Below are 13,002 nucleotides of genomic sequence, written 5' to 3'. Positions count from 1 at the left end.
ACATCCCCATGTAAGCACTTGGGTGACCCCTCTTGGTTAAACATACCTAAATGCATCTGGCAGGTTACTACACCCTGCTTCCAGCTGCATAAATCTGAGCTTGTTTTTAAATTGCTTGCCTGCAAATAAAATTTGGGGCTATTACTGGGGGGGGGGAAAAAGTCTGAAATTACTCCATTTCCTCTGTGGGATGATGTCATTGTCCTGCATTATTGTAGTCCAGCTAACTTGTTTTGCCTGCAGCTTCCACTGTCATTGTGGCTGTAGAGTAGATGATTGTTGTGGTGGAGGAAGAATTGATTTTCATAGACAGTTAACTTAGTCACAAGCTAGAACAAATATTTAACCCACACAGAGAAAATTTGTGTTTGTTCAGCAAATATTGTTACATTCATGAGTAGTTTGCAAGCCTGAATGGGAGCTGGGGGGATGGGGTGGGGGGCAGGGGGAGGGTTCTTACCGCAGCAGAGTGAGCAAGTGAAGGGCCTTTGCTCTCCACGGGCTCTGTACGGGGGCGAGGTGAGCAGTGGCAGCTCTGGTGGGTCCTAGGACTCATACTGAGGGCAAGGGTGAAACAGTAGCTCCTTTTAGAATCCGGTGAAGTCTTTCAGGCAAATTTAGAGCCTTTAGAAAGTAACTAGTTGGCTAAAAGTAATGCAACAGCTGAATTAAGCTAAATAGCAGTTAAGCTAATTCAATGAGGATGATGCTTTAAAATGCCTGTTGTCACATTTGTCCTTGAACATCTCCAGTACAAAGGCTTCTCTAAAGGCCTTTGAGGCCTTGACCAGGAGAAGAAAGATTGCAGCGATGAGCGACGGAGGAGTTTTGCAGCTGAAATAAGCCTATGTGGAACTAATGGCAGGAGCAGGAGCACTGCCCTCCCTTGGCAGACTCAGCATAAGCAGTTACAAAAAAGTGGGCTGGATATATTTTTTTTTTTGCAAGGTCTAATTACGGGGCGTGGTGGCTGCATTTCTATTAAAGGCTGAATCTGTGGTGGGTGTGGGTGTGCGCACAGAATGGGGCGGGGGGGTGGCTGTTGAACTGCCCACTGCTGCTACTGCCGGGGGCACTCGCTAAAAACAGTGTCCTTTATTTACCTCCAAGGGCCCCTTACCAAATGACGATATTGTGAGGAATTAGATGGTTTTCAAGTTGAAGCTAAATCGACAGAAGACCTAATAGCTTCTGGCAGAAGCTTTTAAAGCGTATGATAGTCAGTAAAAAGGGAGCCAGGCTCCGTCCGGATCCAGCACGGCATTGAACTGCCTGTGCCCCGGCTGCTGGTGAGTGCCCTGTCCTTGTGGCCATCGCCACAAGGGAAAAAGCAAAGCAGTGGATGAGACAAGAGCTTTTATAGGCATGAAATTATCACTGCTGCAGTTTGCCACTTCTTTTTTTTAACTCTGCTCTTTTTATGAAGCCTAGCAATTGCTACAAAATGTGCATGGACAGAATCCACGTCAAATTGTTTGTCTGGATTTATGTTTGCTCATGTTCTTGACCGTTTTTGTTGCTTTTTTTGCTGTGTACTGGCTCTACTTGCTTCTGTGCTTGCTCTAGACAAGAAAGAAATTCTACCTTGCCTTGCAGTTTTAATTATCTGCACTATGTGTTAGGATGAGCATGTTTACAGATAAATCCCGAGTGCTCTCTGAAGTTCGTTGAAGGAAAGGGGAGGTGGTTTTTTGTCCCACCCACCTGCTCAAATGCCAGTGTTAAAATCCAAAGACATGAATTCATGTTGAGACAGTAAAAAAAGCCTAGTATTAGTTTGCTGCAGACATGCATCTTCAAAGGCAAGGGTCTGATGGCGCTGAAGCATTGCATAGCTATGACTCCTTCCTCCCATGTCGTAAAAACCCCATATAGACATCTTCAATAAAACACAGCCCACACAACTGGGAAAGGGTGAGGGGAAGGTCGCTCTGCACTTCCACTTCCCCTCCCCTTCCCTGCCCCTTTGTAAAGCTTGGACAGCTGTTAATGGCCTCACAGGTAACCTTTCAGAGTAGTAGGGAACAACACTAATACATCTACAGTACCATGTTAACAGTGACACTGTCTCCAATTTCAGTAGACTTTTATTAATGGTTTCAATTTGTTTTCACATTCTATTCATAAAGCAGCAAGCATCACTTTTGGCATGCAGAGATTCCCTGTACAGCTAAACAAGGACAAACCAGCTGGACTTTTAAAATGTGGTTCACATGATCTGATTTTATACACCTCTGAAGAGATTACTCAAGTTAGAAACACTTAATTTAAGATGACAATTGTACAATGGAAATCACTTATTCACAATATTCATAGTTACTTAATTCTTTATTTACAAAACACTATCCTGAGAATTCTCTATTAAGCTTCAATTTGAGCAAAGTAGTTTATATATACCTCAGTAACAATGGTTACTTAACATAAGGAAGAATGCCACTAGAAGAGTACGGAAGAGGCTGAGCACGTCAAGTCTCTTGCTGCGGCTCTGGTTGTTCTACAGCTGCTGGATTTGGCTGTGGCGGCTCAGCTCTGCTTTCAGGAGGTGGTGGTGGAGGCAAAAATCCAGGTCGCTGAGGTGGGTAGTGAGGATAAGACCTCATTGGAAATGGATTTCTTACTGTGAGGGAATGAGAGCAGCCCAATTAGTATCAATAACAACAGCAAACACATACCTGCTCCTCCTACCCCACGTATCTCATTACTCAGCTGCAGCCTACCTAAATGGAAGTCGCAAAGCAGACCTAGGTTAGGTATTTTGCTCCAAAGAGACAGAGATGCTGGGAAGAGGAAGGGCAAAATGATGACTTTTCTCAGCAGTTACCTGCGGCAGGCTCACGGCAGCAGCCAGTCAGTGTCCGGCAATGGGCTGCTGCTGCCACCACCACGACCTTTGGTCTGCTGCAGCAGCCCTCGGCTGCTGTACCTTAGGTATTTTGGAAGGTAAACTGTTTAACCTGTGAAGAACTAATCAGAGAACAGCTGGAGGCAGAAAGAAGCCCTTCAGTCTGATACTTACATCTTGCCCCACTAATGCAAACTCCATGGAAAAATGATTAACAAGTATGTCCCAAACACATGCCTTTGTATGGAGACTAGCGCATCTCAAAGCTGAAGGATGAAGCTCTAGGACTTATGTATGATGCAACCATACAGAAGGAAAAGGTAAGGACCTCCTGCTTTGCTACCCAGAAACAAGCCCTTTAAGTGCCAACCAGCGTGTGTCCATGTATTTTCCAGCCAAAGCTACTATTTGTAAAAACATTCCTCTCAGTTGCTTGTATTGGTAGAAAAGTGTACAATGCAATTATCATTCCTCAGAAAAGATGCTCCCGGTTAGCTGAACTGAGATGTAGTACGTGCAAATAAAGATTTAAGTGTTTACCCAGTGCGGTAACTCACTACCTGCACAAAGCACTCATGTTCATCAACTTTAAGTAAATGCTGGCAAAAGCTACGTACTTGGCAGCGGAGGGCGCGGAAGCCCAAAGTCCCGTACTGGAAAGCATTCCCGTGGTCCGTACATGCCAGCAGGAGGAGGGGGAGGAAAAGGAGGTCCTCGTCTCATGAAAGGTGCTCTAGGATCCACAGGCATCAGTGGAGGTCTGACCGGAGGAAAAGGTGGAGGAGCAAACCCTGAGCTGACAACTTCACTTTCAGACGTCAGCAACTGATCAGGTAGTGAGTTCTGCAACACAATGAAAACAGGGAAGGTCGCTCAGGGAAAGGGATACGGAGCAGGAACATCTCCAGGCCTGCCAGGCCCACTTTGATGTAGCCAACAGCTAGGCCCAACTCTGCCTTAGCTACAGCACAATCCTGAGCCAGGCTATCTATGGTCACTAACCATCAGCTTGACCACAGCTTCATCCTTTGCCTTATAATTAATTTTCAGCAGGGACTGTATTAGTCACACATCAAAACTAATTCACAAGACAGTAAGTGCTGTAATACAAGTATACATACGATTTTGTAATTTGGCCTGCATGGTGCAATATGTGACCAATGTACCAGAGACATATTTTCCTAAATAATTTGCAGAAAATGAAAGCATCTTTAAATCAAGTTCCTGGTTAGCTACTTACACTAAGATTAGAATGATCTTTCATCCCATTTCCACTTGGTTCTGGTCGTGGGCTGTTTTCTGAAGATGTTTGTCCATCTGTATGCAAAAGTTAGACAAGTTATTCAGCACTGACCCCCTTCTCCCCACCACCAAGTTCCACATTTTTTGTGAAATCAGGATATATAGGCAAGGAAAAAAAAAGGAAGTGTCACTGTACCAAGCAACTGTTACACAGGCAGACTGAAAGACAACCGAGGAACACAAAGCTATGACTGTTTCCTCTAACTTCTGTACAGGTTGCACATGAATTACAAGGCTGCAGCTCTTACCAAAGTTTCTTTTACCAAAAGAAGGCTTTTACTTCCATTTTACTTTGGTTGGGTGTGTTTGGTGGTTGGTTTTGGTTTTTTTTTTTTTTTTTTTTTTTTTAGAAGTTACACGTGTATTTTCCTAGCGATACATCTTAACATCACTGTAGCACTTCCATTTTTCCCCTCCCTGCTAATACTTTATTTCTTTGGTAATTCCTGCTCTGGGTATGATTGCACTATGACATGCTCCTGGCATAGAGCTCGACAGCAATCCTGTTCAAATTTGACAAAAGCTGATTCCTTCCATAGTTACTAAACATCAAGGGCACTTTCAACACTACATCAGTTCTGGATAAGCATTCAGAAATAAGAATAATCTTCCTCCTATTTGCTGTACTCACTTGATAAATTAAGAGATAAACAGGATCTTCAGTGTTTTTACCTTTACACTTCCCTGAGAACAAGTATTTTCAGTAATAACTGGAGAAAAATAAAGGGAATTGTCAGAGGAGAATCTGACCGGATATAAATACACAAAATATATACATTAAATGTACTCCTTTCTTAAAACAACCAACCAAAAAAAAAACCCCAACACACACACAAAACCACCCCAAAAACAGAACAACAAAAGAACCCCAAAACAAACCTGAGATTTGAAAAATACCGCTTTCTTGCACTTCTGCCTGAATAAGGATACTACAAAACAGCACAAGACTAAAACAATAGTTCTAACAAGTGACAGATTTTTCACCTACATGTTGCATTTCTTCCTTTCTGAAGCAAAGCAAGCTATTTTCTCAATGAACAGATAGGTCTTTTCAAAAACTCTAAGTTACAACAGTTCAAGCAGGCCCCGCCTTGCTGAAGATACCATTACTTAACAGTCTGAAGCATTTTAACTGCTCATGTCACACAGAGAATATTCATGCCTTGAAACTTACATTGCATTACAAGGATTCAAAATGGAAAGTGTAAAGTTGCTCACAAACACTAAAGCTTTAACCCTTCTTTCTGACAAGGAGCTTCATGCTCCAGATATTTGCCTCAAGTTTAAAGTTTTTGTACAGTTAGCCACCTCAGCTTAGGAAAATGTGTATTTTGTTCACTTTAAATAGCTTTTTGATGATCTTGCTGAGAAAGTAGCTCATGGACTCTTTAAAGAGTTGGAACCTAGATTTCAGTACTGTGAAACACACCGCTGTTCTGAAGTCCAGGTATGTGCTGGACGGGGTGGGTTGTTTTTGGTTTTGTTTTTGTTACTTATTTGTTGGGGTTTTTTGCTATTTTTGCAAATACTCATCCAAGCCTAATGAAATTATATGCCTCTAAAAAGCAACATTTACATATGCTTAATAACCTGCTAAGTGCTGGCAGGAAGGTTATCAGAAACCATTTCCATTAAGTAGGTTTTGAACTGCCCAAGAACTGAATACAGCTTATTTTTTTATTGTTTCTTGCCAGCAGCTGAAGAAAAGGGTAAAAACGGATACAAGAAATGAGTGCAAAGACATTGCACTTCTCCTGTCCTTCAGTCAGCATCCAGGTGCTAAAAAAAAGGCTGCAGTCAAATACAAAGCAGTAGAAAGCAGAAGGGAAACAGAGAAGCTTCTGAAAGGGGGTAGGAAGGTGAGTGGCTTTACGGGAACAGAATTGTCTTCCAGTAGAAAACAGCTCTCTGTAAAACCTGAACCTTCAACCTGAAGCAGAATTCAGCATTCCCAATTCTCACATTATAACACCAAGTAACAAAGATTCTCTCTCCTATTGCCAGAAACTGGACAACAAAGATGGTAACTTAGTACTAGTCATACGAGTAACTGAACACTAAGTGGAAAAGTTTCTGTTGCAGGTTTAATGGCTTCAACCTAGCTGATGGCTCAGACACATGTGACTTACTAGGCATTGAATAAGGATGAAAACTGTTTAGTAAGTACTAAGGCTTTAAGCTCTTAAACTGTTTCAGTGGTAAGGTTTAAGTCACAAAAACTTTGAGCTTCTGGTTATTGCTAAGCTTCACAAACTAGAATTTATGTAATTGGCTAACTGAAAACAAATGGCACTTGGGTCAGGGAAATATGACTAAGTCAGGGGCAACTGCACTGTGAACTACAGAAAGCTGCAAGTATGGTAAACAGTTTGAAGGAGGCGGCCTCAGGACCTTCTAGTTCAGTACACAAAGCCAGTGGATATTTGAAAACTTTGCTGTTATTCTTTCAGTCTTAATGACTCTTAACTCTTTCTACCTTTACCAAAAGTGGCAGGGAAATGGAGATAAAGGTTTGTGATATTTTAATGCTGTGGTGAGCCTCCTAGGAGGGGCCAAAACCGACTCAAGGCCAAGCCTGAATGGTTAACACACGCAACAGTGAAGGCGGACAAAGAAAATACCTCACGACTACCATTCACGGAATCCCATCCACCTGACAGAAGAGACTGCTATTGTCAATAAGAGGGAAAGACTGCATCGAGGCTAGCAGGCATTAAAATATCTTTACACAATGGAACATTGGGTCTGTAGTAGCTATAAAGTTGTCCTCTTACCATGGCTTCCTACATACAGTCAACCTATACTGAGATTCTCCATTTTACAGCATCCCGTGATGCAATCCCCACCTGTTTTATCAAAAGACTGCACGTTGTAAGTTCGTAGTTCTGCTGGTCCAGAAAGTCTTCCAGTATTTGGAGGATTAGGGAAAAGTCTTTCTTGTCTTCGAGGAGGAAGAACTGGATCAGTGTAAGGCTCAACTAACATTGAAGAAATTACAAAACAGGTCAGTCAAGATTTATTCCCCCATTTCATAAAATTTTAGACCAGTGCAATTCTCTGGGTATCTTAGGCTCTTGTAAAGTGAATATGAATCAGGGTGAGCAACAATCTTAAAAAAAACCAAACCCAAACAAAGGAATCCCACCAAGTATGTACTATAGCTAATGTTCCTAAGAAGCTGTAAAAGAGGAAAGTTCATTGATTTTTTGTTTAACATACCATGGAATTTTGAGAGTTATGATCACCTAAGTTATAAACAGTGGGGCCTTGAAACAAAGGCTCCACATAGCCATGAAGGGCAAAGGCAAAACCAGTTCCTATACGTTTTAAGCCATGCTGTAAGAGTGCTGTTTCCTGTTACGTTTCATAGCGCTATAATGCGTTCCCACCAACTTCCTTGCATCAGATCTAGCAACCATGCAGGTACAAGACAAACTGTAGCAGTGAGATCCAAGTGCAAAGATGGGGTAAGAACACAGCTCAGGTCAAGGAAACAAGACTACCCCTCTGCAGTATCCTGTCAATAGATCAGATCTGGCAAATAAGAAACTGCATCCTGAGTGGACTTTGAGTTGTATAATCAAGCTTTCATACACATGTGGCAACTACAATATTGCTTGCTGCATCTAGTAATTGAGGTACTTTTATCTGTGTACTTCACCCAATTTTAAATTTTTTAAAAAACTTGTAGCACTTTTGCTGCTTTGTTACAGGTATACAGGAAGGTTGTCCTTCCATCCGCATTGTTTACTTGAGAAACATCAGTAGTATCCTCTTTGATTCATCTCTGTCTTCCTTGACAGCACGCAATACAGACGTATAGCTGAAGAAGTGAGAGTGAAGACTGATTTTGTTGTTGTTAATTATCAAAGAGGCAATATCAACACAAAAATATGTACTGAACAAGGACTACACGCTACGTCTGTACTATTAACATAAAATTTTTTGAAAAACATAGTAGCTAGCTTTTATTTAAGGCTACTGTACCATTAAAACTTCTTACTGTCTCAGATCTCGTATTAGTTATCCAGAGAGTTCTTTTGATGCGCTGAACAAGCCCCCAGTAAAATGATGAAACCGAACAGTTGACTGTACACTGCCAGTACCAACATACATTTAAAAGACAGCCTAGAAGAAGTGCCAGTGAACCACACCATTCAAGAATGGGAAAAAAACTACTATTAAAAAAAACACCTTCCAGTGCAGTTGCACATGCAGTTCCAAGAAAACATTTCCTATTTTTAAGCAAAAAATACTTAGATATACACACTACAAGTCAGTAACTCCATTTTTCTGCAGATGCAGTAGCTAAGCAGATTTTTATACCTGGTGGAGGCAGAATTATCCTGCGTTCTCTGTCCCAAGGAGGTGACAGGGATCCAGTATCTGATGGTGGTCTCTGGGGTTCAGTTAGTCTATCAGAACTCAGCTCTCCTCTTTCATTACCAGCTTCATACATGGCAGTTGGTCCTCTGGATCCTAATTGAAGAAATCACACAGCTATTCACCCAGGTATTTAAAATCCTCTATTATGGCTTTCTTCACTAAGTCTGAAAACAGTAAATCACGGAATGCCAACACTGTCAAGATATGAGAGGCACAAGGCTCCACAGGACTCTCCAGCTGTTTGTTGATGACCAGTTTATGTTTACTAGAAGTGTTTAAAAGGTTTGTTTGGAATGAAAAAGTCTTAGTTCAACAAGAGTGCAATCTAGAGTACCTGCAATTTAAAAAAACCAAGAAAAGTAAGAGTTTCAGTTCATTCAAATCAGAGAAATTAGTGCCCTCACAATAGATCTTCTCAGTGCTAAGAAACCTGCTGCTAATCAAACTAAAAATTAGCACACTGAAAGTTAATACCCTCATCATAAGAAAATATCCACACTACATTAAACACGTTTTTTTCCCCCTGAATTAGAAAGAACAACTTAAGACCAGGTCAACACGTAACCAAGTGCAAGAGAAACTGTAACAATGAGTGATTTTAGGTTGCAACCTTCCTTTAAAATAGATTTGGTCTGAAAAATGACTTAAATACTGAATTCTGGTATAATTCTTTAATACTCTATCCTAAAATTCAACCTAGTATTTGAAGCCATTTCCTGTCTTGTGCAAAGTGAGATGAGCACTATAATTACTCAGTATCTGGCACTGTTTAAACACATCATTTGTTTAATCTGCCCAAGTTACATTAACTACTGCCCATTTCACAATGAAGCACTACATCTTTGCATAGTCTCTTTCCTTGCTAATACTGCATCCTGAAATCAGGTTTTCACTCTCCCTCACCAGCAACAATTTAAAGATACATTGGACAGCTAGTGTCTTTACTTACTGTCTCTATACAAATAATCAAGTATGATTTTTGCTTGTGTGGTATAGCTAGAGTTGAACGTTCAATTTCAAGGTTTTTTTCTGACTTAGAAAATAAATCAACTTTCACATGCACCTGGATATGCTTTTTATAAGGAACTAAAAGAAATAAATAGTCCTTGCTGGTCTTCTAAAAATCAATGTTGATTAGTGAAATCCTATAAAAGAAACATTTAGACATATTTCCCATTAAACAACTATAAGTTTAAATGGATGTAACAGTAGTATTAAAATAAATAGTAGCTTCTTTACTACCTGACAACAGACACTGACCTCCACTCTAGCATTTATCTATGCTATTTCCATCAACATCAAAAATGGGAAGGAACAGTGGTTTTCTTCCCTTATAACCCATGACATCATGGCTTGCTTTCACCTACTCCCCTGTCTCTGCATTTTACTCCTTACACACAACCTTCCTGGTCCCTTTTATCATTGGGGAAGCAACTGCCTTCACATAAAAGGACTGCTTCAAATTTAGAGCAAAGGGAGGAAAACAATATACTGAATCAGTAACTTTCTAGTGTCATGACCCCCAGTAACACTGTCTCATGTTTTTGACAATGCAGTTACCCTCTCCTTCTCTCACTTACTGTAGACCAGTGAGCTGTCAGTAGCATTTTTTTTTCTTCAGAAAGCTGATCAACTTTTGTTCACTTTAAAACGGTAAGTTTATTTCAGCAGAACCCCATTTGTCTAAGAAACAAAAACTGATAAAGTTTGGCTTTTCACTTTTCTCAGTATGTGCTTCTAAAGTGAATCCACTAACCAACCCACTAGTACCAACTAAATTTTCCGTCGTACTGTTATACATTAGACAGCTTTAGAAGCAAGTTGAAAAACAGGAAGAGTTTGTCCAATTAACTATTTAATTGATTGTTTTAATACTTTTTGTCGCCAGCAAGAGGAAAAGGTGTGACAGGTTTATAGTAGAGGAGAGAGAAATCCAGAATAGATATATTTTCAAGTTTAAGAATTGTACCTCTTCCTCCTCCTCCACCTGGAAGCATAGGTGAAAGCCTTAAAGGACCCTCCAATAAAGTTGGAGGGGAAAGAAAAGCTCTTGTTTCAGATGAAGGCCGGCCCATTGGTGAGGGTCCATATGGGGAATGCTCTGGAACAGTTAAAACAAAATACTCAAGTTCACAATATTTAGTTTAGCAAACTGTATAAATAATTAACTTCTCAGGTGAAGTTTAAAACTAAATTGTATAAGTGAAATGAAAATTGTGCTTTAATTACCATGTGTATTATATTCCCAGTCTACTCTCATCAATGCTGCAAATGCTCTTAGTTTCAGCGACTGTTATTTGTACATACACATGGCCAAGATAGTTTTCAAACAATTACGTATGTGCAGTCTTGGGAAACAAAACCATAAACAAAAACAATTAGGCTCTATTTTACAATTCAATACTGTACCTCTGCCAAATGGTCTAACTGGAACATCGAGAGCATAAGGATCTTTTTCTAAAAGGTCAAGTTTAAATTCTGTTTCAGTTAATCTGCAAATAAACAACAAAAAAGTAGTAAATAACCAAGAAGTCCAAAAGTTTTACTGGACTGCACTGTCTACTGCTAGGCTTTCTACTTAAAGGGTTAATGAAGCAAGGTATTTTATTCCCTAAATAAAAAGAGACAAAGGATGTCACAGAACTCTGAACATAAGAATTCTTTAAAGTGCTTCTCTACGCTGCTGTATTTAAACTGTAATTCAGAAATTGAAGTGGCATGTTAGATGTCACAATCCCTAGCACGACACCACTCTCACAAGTACTCTTGAACTGCATTCCAAATATTAGTTAACTTCACACCTAAAGGTTCCTCACAACCACCACCACCGCCTGATCTGTTAGCTCAGTATTAATTTCCGAAATAAACTCTAAAATCACTAGGTACCCATCACTTCTGGTTGATACATAACTTCAAACAAACAAACAACAAACCCCCAAACCTCTGCGTTCCACTACTACGTTCTGCTTCTTTCCTGAAATATTTCAATACTTTACATAGTTCTTCAGTTCTTACTTTCTTGCATGTTACCATTACAGGAATGCTTAAATGACTCCCTTCCTTTCAGAACTCCAAGAGAACACTGTGCTCTCTCTGCCCAGTTTGGGCCACAACGGATTAACATAGGTCTAGAAAACACCAAACCTCATAAATCCAAAACATACTCACATGCCAAATTGCATTTGTTTAGAATTAGATCAGGACTGCACTTACTTCTGTCTGTTATGTGCATTTTCTTTTTTTAGCTCACTGAGGTGTCTTTCAGCTGCTCGGGCTGTCAGCTTTGGGGAAGGACAAAAATCAGATGCTTAGATATGCTGTTTATTAATTAAATGCTTCATAAATGTGATAGGAAAAACTGTCTTGGCTCTAGGACCTATCTGAAGTGTGCCGACTATATTTTCACAGCATATGACTCTTATATAAAAGCATATAAAACAGAGTCTCACATACATCATCAAATTACATTAGCAGCTACACTGCCCAAATTTTTGAGGAATGATATAGCTTTCCTGCAGGTTCTTACAACCGCAGAAATGAAACTCTTTGGCTACAGCTGCTTTGAAGAATCTACAGAACATGTGAAGATTTAAAATATCAAATTTTATAAGAAAGTTTACTTTAAAATCATATAGTTAAAAACTGTAAAATTATGGCCATGAAGCGCCACAGCTTTTAACAGGATTCTATCTTATACAGACCATTCTGTGAGACTGAAGAATGTATTAGTCAGGAGATATTTTAAAGTTTCCTGTTTGGAAAAAAAGGTAAAAATGGATTTTGTAGCAACATTCTCAGGAAGCTGTCAATGGAACATACTGTTCTCACAGGACATAATGTCTTCTATCAGTAGATAAAAGGAGTGAAGTACATCCAGGGAAAATATTAAAATGGCATTGAAACAAGGCCAAAAGCTTTTATTATTAGCAAAATGTCACACACTTGTTAAATGGTAACATCTTATTCCAGCAGATATAATAGTGTAATATCATTCTACTGTGCTCATAGGTATCCAGCTATTCCAACTATTTTATATGATAGAAGTATTTTTAACATGCTTTTGTGTATATCTGCAAGAAATCCATATGTTTAAAGGTGACACGTTACAGTTAATTTTGATCATCTGTTTTTTAATAAGAAACAGAGAAGTGGTAAAGCAAGCTATTAAAATAACTGAAAAGGAAGAAGCACAAAGTTCAGAAAATTCAGTATTTGGAGCTTACCCAATTATCATGAGCTTTTTTCTCATGTGAAGTAATCTATGAAAGAGATTCATGAGATAATTATTAATCTAAGAAAGAAAACTTAAGATTGAATATATGCTCTTATCTGTCAATTTAATGTGTGTGGATAATTTATAATGAGACCCCTAAGCTTAAAATTTAACTTTTTAATAAAGGTATCTGGTGATCTCTGCTGTGAAATTGTATCAGTCAAAACCAGATGATGTTGGGGGGGGGCGGAAGGGGGCG

The 13,002-nt window shown here is 39.6% G+C and overlaps 1 protein-coding gene across 7 annotated transcripts in view; it reads right to left on the bottom strand.

Moving 5' to 3' along the window:
* Positions 1–2,069: 2,069 nt before the first annotated feature.
* MIA2 (MIA SH3 domain ER export factor 2) overlaps positions 2,070–13,002 on the bottom strand; it is a 38,163-nt gene continuing 27,230 nt past the window's right edge. For all 7 annotated transcript variants that reach the window (XM_064460342.1, XM_064460343.1, XM_064460345.1 and 4 more), the window contains 9 exons: positions 12,754–12,789; positions 11,744–11,811; positions 10,940–11,022; positions 10,500–10,631; positions 8,471–8,623; positions 6,991–7,122; positions 4,083–4,159; positions 3,460–3,685; positions 2,070–2,617 (listed from right to left, as the gene is read on the bottom strand). In XM_064460342.1, the coding sequence (XP_064316412.1) occupies positions 2,466–2,617; positions 3,460–3,685; positions 4,083–4,159; positions 6,991–7,122; positions 8,471–8,623; positions 10,500–10,631; positions 10,940–11,022; positions 11,744–11,811; positions 12,754–12,789 (1,059 nt within the window). In that variant the 3' untranslated portion in view covers positions 2,070–2,465. The remainder of the gene's footprint in view (positions 2,618–3,459; positions 3,686–4,082; positions 4,160–6,990; positions 7,123–8,470; positions 8,624–10,499; positions 10,632–10,939; positions 11,023–11,743; positions 11,812–12,753; positions 12,790–13,002) is intronic.

Source organism: Phalacrocorax carbo, chromosome 9 (genome assembly GCF_963921805.1).
Source record: "Phalacrocorax carbo chromosome 9, bPhaCar2.1, whole genome shotgun sequence".
Lineage (NCBI taxonomy): Eukaryota > Metazoa > Chordata > Aves > Suliformes > Phalacrocoracidae > Phalacrocorax > Phalacrocorax carbo.
This window is presented reverse-complemented; position numbering and strand designations above follow the sequence as displayed.